At 45.5% G+C, this 13,643-nt stretch overlaps 1 protein-coding gene across 1 annotated transcript in view; it reads left to right on the forward strand.

Moving 5' to 3' along the window:
• Positions 1 to 13,643, forward strand: part of SETD6 (SET domain containing 6, protein lysine methyltransferase) — a 216,345-nt gene that overhangs the window by 132,165 nt on the left and 70,537 nt on the right. Inside the window, exon 7 of the mRNA XM_078671270.1 lies at positions 11,580 to 11,760. Coding sequence (XP_078527396.1) covers positions 11,580 to 11,760 — 181 coding nt within the window. The remainder of the gene's footprint in view (positions 1 to 11,579; positions 11,761 to 13,643) is intronic.

Raw genomic sequence — 13,643 nt, forward strand, 5'->3', positions numbered from 1 at the left:
TCCGCTGGTCATGGGTAAGAAGTGAGCATTCGGTAGGGGAAGGAAGGAGGAATATAGTGTGTTCATGTGGGTGATTCTACTTAGCTTAAGCCATGTCCAACTGGTGGTGTAAACTGGCTGTATATCTTTGAGATCGCGGGGGATACCGGAGGGTAGAACTGAGGCTAGTACGTCAGGGAGAACAAAGTCAGATTCGGGGCGGAGATAGGTATTCCTAGCATCGGGATGGTACCAGGCATGTGCGAAGCTGCCTTGTGCAGCCAGATAATATAAGTGCAAATCAGGTACCCCATATCCACCCCGGTCCTAAGGAAGAGTTATCACTTGCCATTGTACCCTGGGTGTCTTGTTTCCCCAAACTAGCTTGATCAGTAAGGACCGCAGAGCACTGAAAAATTTGTTGGTTAGGGGAATTGAAATGTTCTGAAACAAATATAGAAATTTGGGGAGGACTACCATTTTTATCAGGGCTACGTGTCCCGCCATGGAGAGTGGAAGTTTGAGCCAGGAGTCAATTTGTGTCTCCAGCTGGGAAATTGCTCCCCCGTAGTTGCGGCGCACTATCTGCTCGGTATCTCGATGAATGTGGATTCCTAAGTATTTCACTGAGTCAGCGCACCAGTCTAATGGGAATTCCGAGGTCCAGCGATTCGTTCCTGCAGTGAGCGGGAAGACAACTGACTTACGCCAATTGATTCTCGGGCCGGAAAAATTACCAAATCGGAGGATCTCTCGAAGTAATGGGTCAAGATTTGTTTGGGGGTCGTGGACATATAGAATGATGTCGTCTGCATATAATGAGACTAATAAGGGGCCTGTCCTAATTACCAAACCTCTATGGAGGTGTTTTTCTTGGAAGTGTCGAATCAATGGGTCCATTGCTAAAATAAATAATAAGGGGGAAAGGGGGCATCCCTGACGCGTTCCGCGCGATAGACCAACGGGGGCAGAGAGCCTCCCTTTTAATCGAAGCCTAGCTGTAGGTCGTGTGTAGAGCAGAGCCATAGTTGCTATAAAGCCCTGGGGCATTCCCATACGCTGCATTATGGAGAGAAAGGGCCATTCTAGGGAGTCAAAAGTTTTTTCAGTATCCAGTAGGATCGCCGCTGCAGGTGTCTCCGGGTCTAATCTGTGTAGGGTATTAAACAAGGTCCGAAGATTGAAAGCGGTGGACTGGTGTGGAATGAATCCTGACTGGGCTGGGGAAATTATAGATTCCATGAGTAGGGAGGGGCGGCATGCTTATGATTTCGCTAGAATTTTATAGTCTAAATTTATTTTATTTTATTTTAGGTGCTTGTATAGCGCAGGAATTTAATCTCCGAAGAGGTATCTCCGCGCTTTTGTTCTTTCCGAGTGCAGAGCCAGACAGTGAAATCTGTATGACTTTGGTGAGGCTATTGGATAGAGAATAGGTGCGTCTTCAGGCATTTCCTAAATGCAGGCAAATTAGGGTTTAACCTAAGAGTAAGAGGCAGAGAGTTCCAGAGAGTGGGGCCTTTGTATGATAGAGCTCGGCCTCCTTTTCTCTCTCTTTTAATCCTAGGGATCTGGAGCAAAGCATGATTTTTAGAGCGTAGGGTTCGACCTGGTTGATAGGGTTTAAAAATTTCCGTTGGGTACCTGGGGGCAGATCCGAACAAACATTTGTGAATGATGCAACAGATCTTAAATTTCACTCTCTGGCGAATGGGTAGCCAGTGTAGTTTATTTAGCAGAGGACGGGAGGAGGATCTGGCAGGAGCATTTAAGATCAACCTAGCAGCCGTATTCTGGGCTACTTGTAGCCTCCCCAGCTGGTCCTCATTAGCAGATATGAGCAGCCCATTCCAGTAATCCAGCCTTCTGATTACTAGGGTCTGCACTAATGTTTTTCTATGATGGTCTGCTAAGTAGGGGAAGACTCTCCTCAATAATCCAATCACCCTCATGCAGGTTCCTGTAACCTGTATGGCATGATCTTTAAGTATCAAGGGTTGATCAAGTTTAACGCCTAGATTTTTTACAGTTTCTTTTGGGCATGGGGCCATACCTAATTCAGGAGGCCACCACTCAGGTGACCAGAGGAGTGGGGCGTCTCCAAAGAGCATGACCTCCGTTTTGCCCACATTACACTGCAGGCAATTGGAGGTCATCCAGCTGGCTATCGCTCTCATTCCTGCAGCAAAGGAGCTTTTTACTGTTGGTGTCATATTCTGGAAAGGGAATAGTAGCTGGGTGTCATCAGCATAAGATATTGGTGTGAACCCATGTTCTCTCACAATTTTCGCCAAGGGGGCCACATACACATTAAACAATGTGGGGCTTAGGCATGAGCCCTGTGGAACCCCCTTTGTGAGCTCCCTGAAGATGGAAGAGTGGGAGCCCAAACGAACACTTTGTGAGCGGCCAGATATGAAGCTTTTTAACCATGATAAGGCCGTTCCGTCAACTCCCACCCCCTTCAGACGACTGATGAGAGTTTCATGAGACACCGTGTCGAAGGCAGCGGACAAATCTAACAGCACCAGAATCATAGAGCCTCCTCTATCCTGTGCCATCCGGATGGTATTGGTCACGGAGAGGAGAGCTGATTCTGTGCTGTGATTTGGTCTGAACCCAGATTGAGAAGGGTCCAGACCGTCCGCTGCCTCGATGAATTTAGACAGGTGAGTGTTGACATGCCTCTCAGTCATCTTACTCAGGTGGGGTAGGAGAGATATTGGACGGAGGTTGTTAAGGTCAGACCATGGTAACGCGGTATTTTTGCGGACAGGGTTCACCACTGCCTTTTTCCAGACACTGGGAATCTTTCCTTCTTTAAGGGAGAGATTAATCAGTGATTTAAAGCTCGGAGCTAACAGGCTGCCTAGTGGAGCTATCATCTTAGCAGGTAACAGATTTATGGGTGAGCCTCATTTGATTAGGTTATATAGGGTAGTGACTTCTGTCAGGCTGATCTCCGGAATCACAGTGAGCTTGCTGCTTTCGCTCTTGGCTAGCCAGGGGCAGGGAGAGTCAAATGTGTCCCTAATATTTGATGCTTTGGTGATTTTCTCGTATATTAGTTCAATCTTATCCTCGAAGAATGCGGAGACATCATCGCACAAAGTTTGGCTGAAATCATCCGGGCTTTCGCAGGCTATAGGTTTGACAAATAATTGCAAGATTTTATAAAGTTCTCTAGTAGAGTTCCCTGCTTCTGTTATCTGTAACTCGAGTCTATTTCTCCTGGCTTTTTTTATGTGTTTAAAATAGTTGGATTGTGCCTCCAAATAGTGTTTTTTACTAGTGGGTGTATGTGTTTTTCTCCACTTTTTCTCCAATCTCCTACATTGTTGTTTCTCTGCCCTTAGATCTTCCGTATACCAAGTTTCTTGCTTAGTTTTAGAGCATTGCTTATGTAGTTCTAGCGGTGCAAGTAGATCAATTGCTTCCAGGAGTGCTTTGTTAAACTTAAATAGACCTTGGTCAATGTCATTGTCTTCGGAGAGAGTGGGTTCTTTCCATACTTTCTGTAGTCCTCCTAGGGTTATTTTGTGCCATTTCAGTTTCCATATAACAGGGAGAGGTTTTTGGTATGGAGGTTGAAGACCTGATATGGTAAAAGTTAACATATAGTGGTCTGACCAACTAATAATAGTGGGAGGGCAGCATGTTATTTTAGGGCAATTAGTTAGGATTAGGTCAAGTGTGTGCCCACCCAAGTGTGTTGGGCCCTTATTCTGAAGTTTCAGTCCCAGACTGGAAAGATCAGCGAGCAGGGACATGCTATCAGGGTGATTTGGTAGGTCTATGTGAACATTAAAATCTCCAAGGAGAATGAAATCTTCCTTAGCTCTAAAATAAGGGGCTAAAAGTTCCATAAGAGTGAGTGAGAAATCAGAGCATGGGCCGGGGGGGCGATATACTAGTGCTCCTTTCCACTGTGTTTTGGAGGAGAGGGAAAATCTGAAAATCATTATTTCCATCTGAGCATCGCATCTTTGATCAAGTACTGATACTTTTATACTCTCTTTATAAACAACAGCCACACCGCCTCCTATTTTTGTCAAGCGATCTAGATGAAGAATCTTATATCCAACAGGGATTCCTAGCATGATTGCGGGGACTGTATGGGGTTTTAGCCAAGTATCCGTGAGAAAACAGATGTCTGGCATGTCTGTGTTTATGAGGTCCCATAGTTGCTGGTAGTGTTTGGGTAGGGAACGTATGTTCAATAAAAAACATTTTAGTCCAGAAGGTCCCTTTCCGGCAGTATAGTTATCGGCGAGAGTACTGGCTACACAGAACAAGGAGGGTATCTGAGGGGGCAGCCCTGCAGCGGCTGTAATGAGGGCGCCGGATAAATTGTCCCCTGGTAAACATGTATGATCAGCCTGAAAGCGACAGTTTGCACAAGAGAATGGACCCTCAAAATTAGGCCAGATCTCGCACATACAGGTAGCAGGAGAAATAGGTATCAGGCTAAGAAGTTTTTTCCTTGAATAGGATATGATAGTGCTAACCTGTGAGTCGGAAGTACCAGATGTTGGAGCCATGTCCCTTAGTCCCGTCCTGTCGCTGACGGGCGCAGACGGGCTTTTCTTAGGCGCTTCTTAGGCGCCCCCTGCGCGCAACCGCTGCGCGCTTGATAGGGAGGCGTGGCTAAATAGCCCTGAAGACGGTAACGACTAGAGCGCTGACCTCCGCTCTAGCGGAAGTGGATGTTAGTGTGCCTGGCTCTTACCTGTCCGCCCTCCGCTCTACGGCAGTAATTGCTGAGTCGGACTGGGGCGGGCAGGCTGCAGTATCGAGCCCAGGCAGTGCGGGGAGAGTGTCAGGATATTTCCAGCAGTTAGTGAATATGGATTATTAAATCAATCCCAATTGTTAAAACGATTATAAAATCAATCGCAAATGTTAAAAACAATGCCAAATTTTTAAAGATACTTCCTAACTACTCGCAGTCAAGACAGACAGTCTAGAATCTCACTCTACCATCGGGTGAACAGCGGGTCGGGGAGATTTTAATAATCGATAGTGAGGTACTGGGTTTTTCAAAACCGGTACTGAACCGGTAACCCAGCGGTGTCAGGGAACACACCCAAAGACCTCGAGTCCTTTCCTGATTTAGACCACAGAAACTCAGAGTCTTCTAGGTGAAGTCAAGGATCGATTTTATTGGCTGCAACCAAGTAACAGGTCCTAGAAGTACAACACACGGGAAGTATATTCTCAGGAGACTGCTCAATCCTACAAAGTCAGGCTTCTCTTTTTATACAAAATATTGTGCTTTAGGCAAACATTCTTCGAATTTAAAGTATACTATTTACATTTTTTCGTTACAAAGGAAAAGCAGAGTCATGATGACATGTCCATATTTCACTTCGTCCAGCCCACAACAAAACACCCGGCAAGGCCCAACATTTCATCAGATATCGTTGGACCCCCAATAAAAACGGGCACCTCCCCATCATAAAGCAAGTGAGAGAAAAAGGAGCAGGGACAGGTGTGAGCCAGATTCGGCAGGGTGTGTGCGATGAAATAGGTTTATGGCCTGTTGTGCCTTGATGCTATCTCATTCGGCCACTGGGAGAGGAACTGACCAAACAGGCTCGGCCTGGGGCAATGGTTTCAACCTGCCCAGGTCAGAGAAAAGTCAATCAAGGTGTACGTGTCCTTTGGAATTGAATTTAGCTGTATCATAAGCCTATGTAAAGGGCAACTCACAAAATGGCTGCCGTATACAAAATGGAAGCAAAGGGTTTCAGAACGAGAATGACGATTTCGAGGTGAAATCGTCACTGGAATATGACGAAAATGCTTGCACTTAGTGTACTCGTCATTTTCGGTCTTTTGATACTAAATTCGTCATGTTACGACGAAGTTTTATTCTCAAGTCCAGAATTTTCAGAACCACAGTAGGAGCCACATTGGAGGGGATCTTTGCCAGGTTTTGGAAGCAATATTATTACTGCTTCTCTCAAGGTAGGAGGGAGCTGCTGGGTCTCCAGGGCCTCTGCGTAAACATCCAATAAGTGTGGGGTCAACAAGTCTCTGTATGCGTTGTAAAACTCGGGTGTGAAGCCATCTAATCCAGGGGCTGTGGATGTGGTCAATGCAGCTATAGCCTCATGTATGCTGTCAGTGGTTATGGGTTCTGCTAAGAAATAATGTAGGACCTGCCGCCTTTTCAGAGTGTCGTTCAAGCCTCTAACGTTCCATGTAGCCAGGGTGATGTTGGAGGGGCCAGTATTGTGTCCTATGTGCGCCATAACTGCATGATGCAGTTATTTTCTAGGTAAACTAACGCAGTTTCTGAGAGGTATTCTTCTTGACCGGAGTGGTTGGGTCCCAGCTTGGTAGTGTATAGTGTTTTGAAATAGGACAGGAACTCCTCCTGTATTAATAGCGGGTCTGTGAGTGTGTGACCCAAACGGATTGTAATTCTGTGACATTGGATTTCGCATAGGGAATTCTAAGCATCTGAGCTAAGATCCTGCCGGGACGATCCCCCTCTCCGTAAACTTTGGCGCTATGGTATTTACCCATGTATAACATTTCCTTATCAGCTACCTCCCTATACTGCAGGAGTAACGTTATCCTCTTTATATCATACCCGGGATCAGCAGTCGTCCTCTGTGAAGCGTCTAGCGTAGTCATGTCTGTTTCTAATCGAGACAGTGTGTTTCGCAAACCCTAAGTGTCCCAGCACACAATGAAATACATATACCTCTCATGTAAGCCGTGAAGCCCTCCCATAATACCGCTTCAGAGTCCACCGAGCCCATATTCATATCAAAGTATTCCTCGATGGCTACAGATGGCTCCTGCCTAAATTGCTCGTCATCTAGTGCTCGTGTCTGGAACCTCCACTGCCGTTCATACCCTTCTGGGCGGGGGACAAGCAACCCCAACAGCACTGGAGAGTGGTCAGAGTAAGACCTGGGCAGTGTATGTATGTTGTGGAACCACCCGGAAAATTCAGGGGAGGCTAGCCAGTAGTCGAGCCGAGTCCAAGTATTACTTGCACCAGTGTAGTGCGTATGTGTGGTATGGTTTGGGTCACGTACCCGCCCCAGGTCTATTAATGAGAGGCGGTCGCACAAAGAATGCAGGGCTTTGCCTGCTCTAGGTTTCGGGTCGGGGGCCGTTGATGTACTGTCTAAAAGAGTCAAATGTAATGTTGAAGTCCCTCCCAGTAACAAGGGTGTGGAGCTGAATTGTAGTAGCTTCGCTTAGAGGGTATGAAAGAAATCAGGGAAGTCAGTGTTGGGGCCATATACACATCCTAACGCAATCTTGTAATAGAAAAGTGTGCCCTCCACTATAATAAATCTACCGGAGTCGTCGTGTACGACAGAATGGCATTTGAAGGGGAGTCGCTTATGAACCAGGATGGCCGTACCTCTGGCATAATTGCTATAATTAGTGAAGTAACAGTTTGGGCCCCACGATGATGCAAACCGGGACCGGTCAGTAGGGGGAGGTGATTTTCTTGTATCAATGCAATGTCCACTTTGTGCCGATTCAAATAATGTAGGACCTGCCGCCTTTTCTGAGTGTCGTTCAAGCCTCTAACGTTCCATGTAGCCAGGGTGATGTTGCAGGGGCCAGTATTGTGTCCTATGTGCGCCATAACTGCATGATGTTCGCGATAAAGAAGAACAGCCTATGTCTGTACTCTGCCAATGTGTCAATAGTTGAACAAAATCTGAACTCAATGCAAAAACAATTCCCATCCCGCCTCCCCCCACCCAGCCTTCCCGCCCAGTCGGAAAGGCAATATCCAATTGCCAATAATAACCCACAGTACCCAAAACAGTCGACATGTTTGTAAAAGTAAACCTATGGGGTACATGGTAACGTGATAAGCACAGGTTAGAGGTGTACACCAATAGGGGGACGTTCGCTATCCCGCAATCTAGTAACTAAGAACAAATAATTCCATTGTATCATAAAGTACTATTAAGGAACACTTGCGGCGACAATGTTCTAGAGGATATGTGTTCATCCGGGGCCGCACGAGGAAAACAGATCCGCACTGGCATCCTACCCACTCAGAGGGGGGGAGGAAGTGACAGTGTCAGGTGGACCCTTGTTATTGAGTTTGTGAGTGTGGCAGAAATCCTGTACCTCCGCCGGGCTTTCAAATATACGGGAGCGACCGTTGATTTCTACTCGTAGTCTGGCGGGATATAACATGCCGTATTTCAATCCCAGGTTCCTGAGGGTAGCTTTAACTCCTTGAAATTTCCTCCTGGCGTCTTGCACCATAGTGGTGAAGTCAGGGTTCGATGACAGTTTGGAGCCTTGCCAGGTGAGCTCTCCCTTTTCTCTGGCCGTCCGCAATGCAGTGTCTTTGTCTCGGAAGTTCATTATCCTGTCGATGATGGGCCTTGGAGGGAGGCCGGGGTTGGGTCTCGGGCCGAGTGACCTGTGTGCGCGTTCTACCACGAAACTTGGGGTGAACGCTTCTCTTCCAAAAAGGTCTATCTGGATGGTTTCCACAAGATTGTCCATGCGTCCAGTCGCTGTAGATTCCGGCATGCCTACGAGGCGGATATTATTGCGGCGACTCCTGGCCTCCAAATCCTCGTTTTTTATTGCCACCTCCTTCAGTTTTCTCTCCATCCTGTCGACCCTCTTCAGGGATTGAGCCATGCCATCTTCCAGGTCGGATGTTCGAGATTGCACCACCTCCAGGCGTCGGTCGTGCACTTGGAGTTTAGCCCCCAGGTCAGCTATATGCTTGTCTAGGGTGTCGAAACGGACGTCCAACGCTTTCAACCCTGCTCGCATTTCCTGTAGCAGGGGGCCCAGCTGGCCCGTGTCTTCTGGGGATGTGGATGGGTTCTGGCCGCCCATCGCCATATTGAGAGGTGGGTTCTTGTGGATGTCCGCTGGCTTCTCAAAAGAGAGCTGGGTTTGTTTCAGGTCTTTGCGGCTCATGCCGCATCAGCCAGCCGTGGATTATGTGGGAGGGATGGAGACTTGAAGATGCGTAATAATGAACCCCAGCAATGTGCAGTCTACAAAATCTGAGTCAGGCAGGAAATCACACAGCCAGAGCCCACGTGGCGGCGATGAAGGATGCTGGCATGTAGGTGAATGTATCGTGTGTGTAGTTCAAGTGGGTATCCACAAGGGCTGCGGCCTGTTCCCACGGTGGCCAGTTATATAGAGGATCACACGCTTATTAATGTCTGTGCGCCGTGTCACCCAAGAATTAACATCGGTCCGCTTGTGGTGAAAGGGGGTCCTTTTGTCTGAGGCAGAGAGCGCAGTGAGGAAAGCGTGTGTAGCAGCGCGGTCGGTGTACAATGGGGGGAGGGGGAGCGGTCCCCGGGCAGTGCTGTGTCCAAAGTGCTCATGGGGGCCAATATAGTCGTCCGCTACTCACCGCACCTTGCCGTAGCAGCAAAATGGAGGGTGGTCCTCCGCACACTCGCCTCTCCCTCTGTCGTGGCAGTAAGCAACACCCGGGTTACAGGATGATCCGCCTGGCGGTGTTCCGATATCCGCCTGATCCGCCAACTGTCCTCACCGCTGGGTAGGGTGTACGGCCTCAGCGGTCACAGAGTTCTCACTGCTATTCCCTGCAACGCCGACCGTGGAGCCAGCAGCTGGAGGGTGTCGCCGGGATAGTTCAGTGGGCCGCCATCTTGTTTTTCGCGGCCGTGCGTCTCTCTGACCATTTCGCACAATTCCGCGCTGCAGGCTTTAGTAGGAAAGTTTCTTGAAGCTTAGTAATCTAAAAACACTTTTTCTATTGGTTGTTTGTCTCGAGCTTGGCTTGCTGTTCTTTTTGTATATATATATATTATACATACATACATGTACATATAATGGAGAAATGACCACATATACAAATCTTAACGTTTTGGCGCAGTTGTATTGTTTACTCTTGGCTCTTAGTTCCAAACGTGGTGCAGATTGTTAAGGAAAGTGGGGCCTTATTAGTCTAAATGACCCTTGGAAAATTACACAAAAGATCCATGTTCATGTTTTTGTACTTCAGTGGAGCAAAAACTGATGGACAGTTTAATGCCAAACTTAACTTGAGAATAGATTTTTCATCAGAATGAATATGTTTTATGGTAAGTCAGTTCAGTAGTTTTTTAATTGTTAAAGCAGTGTAGACTCAGATTCAACAATTGTAAGTATGGAAGTACGGCTAAATTCTTTAACCAGTTTGTGAACCTTTGTTCAAGCTAGCATTTTTGGTGCCTTCCGCTTCTGGTTCAGAAGTTGATGGTGCGCTGAACCCCATCTGACTGGAGGAGGAAGGAAGTATTCCACTACACTGGCTTTTAAACTCACAGAACCTGCAGTTCATGAAATTCTCCCTGCGAGAAGGCAAGTTGCTTATAGATTAACCACATGGGGGTGTTAAAATAAGTGCTTGGTACTTCAGAACCACAACTCCACCAAGTCATTGACTATTTGAGAGCTACGGGGGTTGCAAGATTGTAGCCTCAGGGAAAGGAGAGAACAAGTTAAAACAACGAATTACCAAAATAAACATGAACAAAAAATTGTGTAGCTGGATAGTAAATCCACGTAGTTAACTGGGTTCATGATTTGTGTCGATCAGAAAAACAGGATCTGGTTTCTGGCGGTTGCTCAAAAAAATAACTATGATCTCAAGTAGCATTATAATATCCTACAATAACCCTTATAACCATCTTTCGTCAGCTCATTGTAAAACCCTCTTGTTTCATGTGGAACTATTAATGTAGTCTCGATGGATCTTAAACAAGAATTACTTAGTTTATATTTATGTAAATATTGATTGATATTGTATGTTGAGCCAAAAAATGTGGCTTCTGAATAGCAACAATAGCTCACTCTAAGCCTCCTATTCTCAGCAGACATTAATGTCACCCATTTCTTTGACACCATCAAAGATATATTTTGTCCATCGCATCTCATATGTTAACACAAACGTGAATGCTCCAGACGATACTGAGCAACATTCTTGTTTTGTATACAAGTGGTAGCACTTATTGATAATCAAGTTATCATGCACTCATTCATCTGTATTTGATTAGCTTAACTGATCGGAAGCATTAAGGGTGTTCTTATTTTTTTTCACACAGGACTATTGATTGTTTGCTAAATTATTGTTTAATAAATGATGGCAAAGTGAAAGTTCTGTGCTATTTATCACGAGGTTATATTTATCTACAATTAGGACTTTTTGAGGACTAAATTATGATCAGATATGTCTTAATGTATAAAGCCATCGAACCTCAAGGTGGTGTACTTTCTTTTTCACAAACCTATACATGTCATGAGCAAATACCAACAAAATAAATGTAAATATTACTTTGTTTTAGCTTATATTGCCACAATAGTTCCATATAATAGTTCGGTCAGGTACTTCTAGGCTTTTGCAAATGTTTTAACATTACAGCTTAAATTGAAAAAACTGTGACACCTCTTAATATCCAATTATTCTGTCTGTAAAGATTCTTTATGCGTAGAAGTAATTTTACCAGTGCAGCTGTTATTGCTTGGTAACCTACCATTCTCCTTGTGTCAGCTAGGTTGTTTCTTGTTTTTGTCAGAACTTACTATGTGTGGGTGTGTATCGTTTGCTTTCACCCTTTCAGAATTATCTACGAATGGTGACAACTAGAAAGATCAGCAAAGGCCAAGAAATTTTCAATACCTATGGACAAATGGCGAACTGGCAGCTACTACACATGTATGGATTTGCTGAGCCTTATCCTAGCAACACCAATGATTGCGCTGATATCCAAATGGAGACTATGCGTGCTGCTGCAATGCAGGGTTAGTAAACACACAACTTTGTTTGGTGCGTCAGAATGCACTGCTACCTCAAAAGTGTTAATTTGTGCAATTTAAAGGTTACATGTCGGTTAGTTTAAGGACACCTTCGAATTATGGCATCTTGTATTCATCTCCTAACCAATGCTTGCCAGTGTGGGAGATCAGTCAAGTAGTAATTCTCAAATCAATGGTACAATCATTGAGAAATAGGTCTCACCCAGTGATTGCTACCTATAAAGTAGCAAAAGGTTTACAGTGGTGGTAAGCAAAGAATATTCTGATTATTTGTTTCTTTACAGAAACTTCAGGACTTTGGCCATTATCAATGATGCCCAACACACTTGCTGGGCACACTTTTAAAAAATACACACGTCAAAGGGCCATGGAAGGGGGAGTGCAAAACTGTACTTTACGCTTTGGAGGGCAGAATCAGGTTCCACTGTATTGGATGTCATTCTAAGTCTGGACCAGAGAGATGTTGTACAGACGCTAAAGGACAATGCCTCATAATAAAATCATACCCTCTCTTGAATGCTTAACTCAATGGCCTGTTGCTCAGAAGTTCTACCTGGCAGCATATCTTGTACAAGGCGAAGTTATTGACATTGCATATACACCGAGCAGGCGGGAGGGTCTCACCCAAATGGGAGTTACATCAACCATTGTTAGACAACATCTTTGGACCGTGAGGGCATCTTTCATAAATAGATTAACATCAAGATTAATATAAAAAAAATCCCAGACTTTGGGTCAAGGTACCCACACATCTCTTGGGTCAAGGTACCCACACATCCTCTCCAGGCTAAATGCACCATAAATTAATTGGACTCTCCCTACACTTTACCCCGATTCTACTAATTGCACGAGTGTCGAGCAAGTCTCACACCACTTTTATTGTAATAGCACCAGTCTGGGCTGAAATGCCATGGTAGTGATGCCAGAGGAACATGTCCATATTGGAATATCAGGAATTGTATCAACCATGTAGAAATGTGCAAGTTGCACTTCCAAAACTCAGTGAACTTGACAGTGTGGCTCCTAAAGTCGATGAATTTAGATTTTTTTTTTTAAAGATAGCTTTTTGGAGTAGTACCCACAATCGAAAAAATAGCAGATTCTGTGGTTACAAATCCAGTCTGAGAGCTTTATAACACATAGATTGCACAATGGTATCTTCGCATGCGGGTAATAAGAAAAGATTCTGTTCATGCCCAGTGATGAGTGTTCACAATGATAGCCGTGAGATCCTCTGGGTGTTTCAAAGTTAATACATGGAATCACTCGGAGTACTATGAAACTGGTGAGTAATGAAGTAACTTACATGGGGAACAAATAGGGGTACATCCGAGCTTGGAAGGGTGACACCAGTCCAGAGGGAGGTGACAAGGAGATTATTCATCAACAGTTAGGATGAGTATCCATTCAAGTGAGCGGGAAGGAGGGTCAGGGCTGTTGGCCCAGACCATGGGTGTGTACAGAACCCCAACAGGAGGTGGTGGGCCAGTCTCAGTATAAAGAGGGAGGAAGTGAGTTGCAGCCCCTCTATGAGGTGCTTTGGGTGTTGCAGGGTGATGCCTTGGGTTGGTAGGGGCAAAGAGAACAGTTCTCATGAACTAGATGTCTGGATTCTGGGTTACAAAGGTAGGGATCCGTGGGTAGCTCAGAAATATTTGGATTGATGGTTCCATTAGGAGGGCAAAGTATTGTCTCAGCATTTATCACCCAACGCCTACCAGACCTTGTCCCACACCTCCATAAATTGCTATTTCCGGAGGCCCCTAGTGTCCTCCCTATTGAGGATTTTCCTTCCCGCTTGGGTGCAATGGAATGTTCTTGATCACCAGAACAGTGCTGAATGAGCCACATATGACTTCCACTGGGAT

Source organism: Lissotriton helveticus, chromosome 12 (assembly GCF_964261635.1).
Source record: "Lissotriton helveticus chromosome 12, aLisHel1.1, whole genome shotgun sequence".
Taxonomy (NCBI): Eukaryota; Metazoa; Chordata; class Amphibia; order Caudata; family Salamandridae; genus Lissotriton; species Lissotriton helveticus.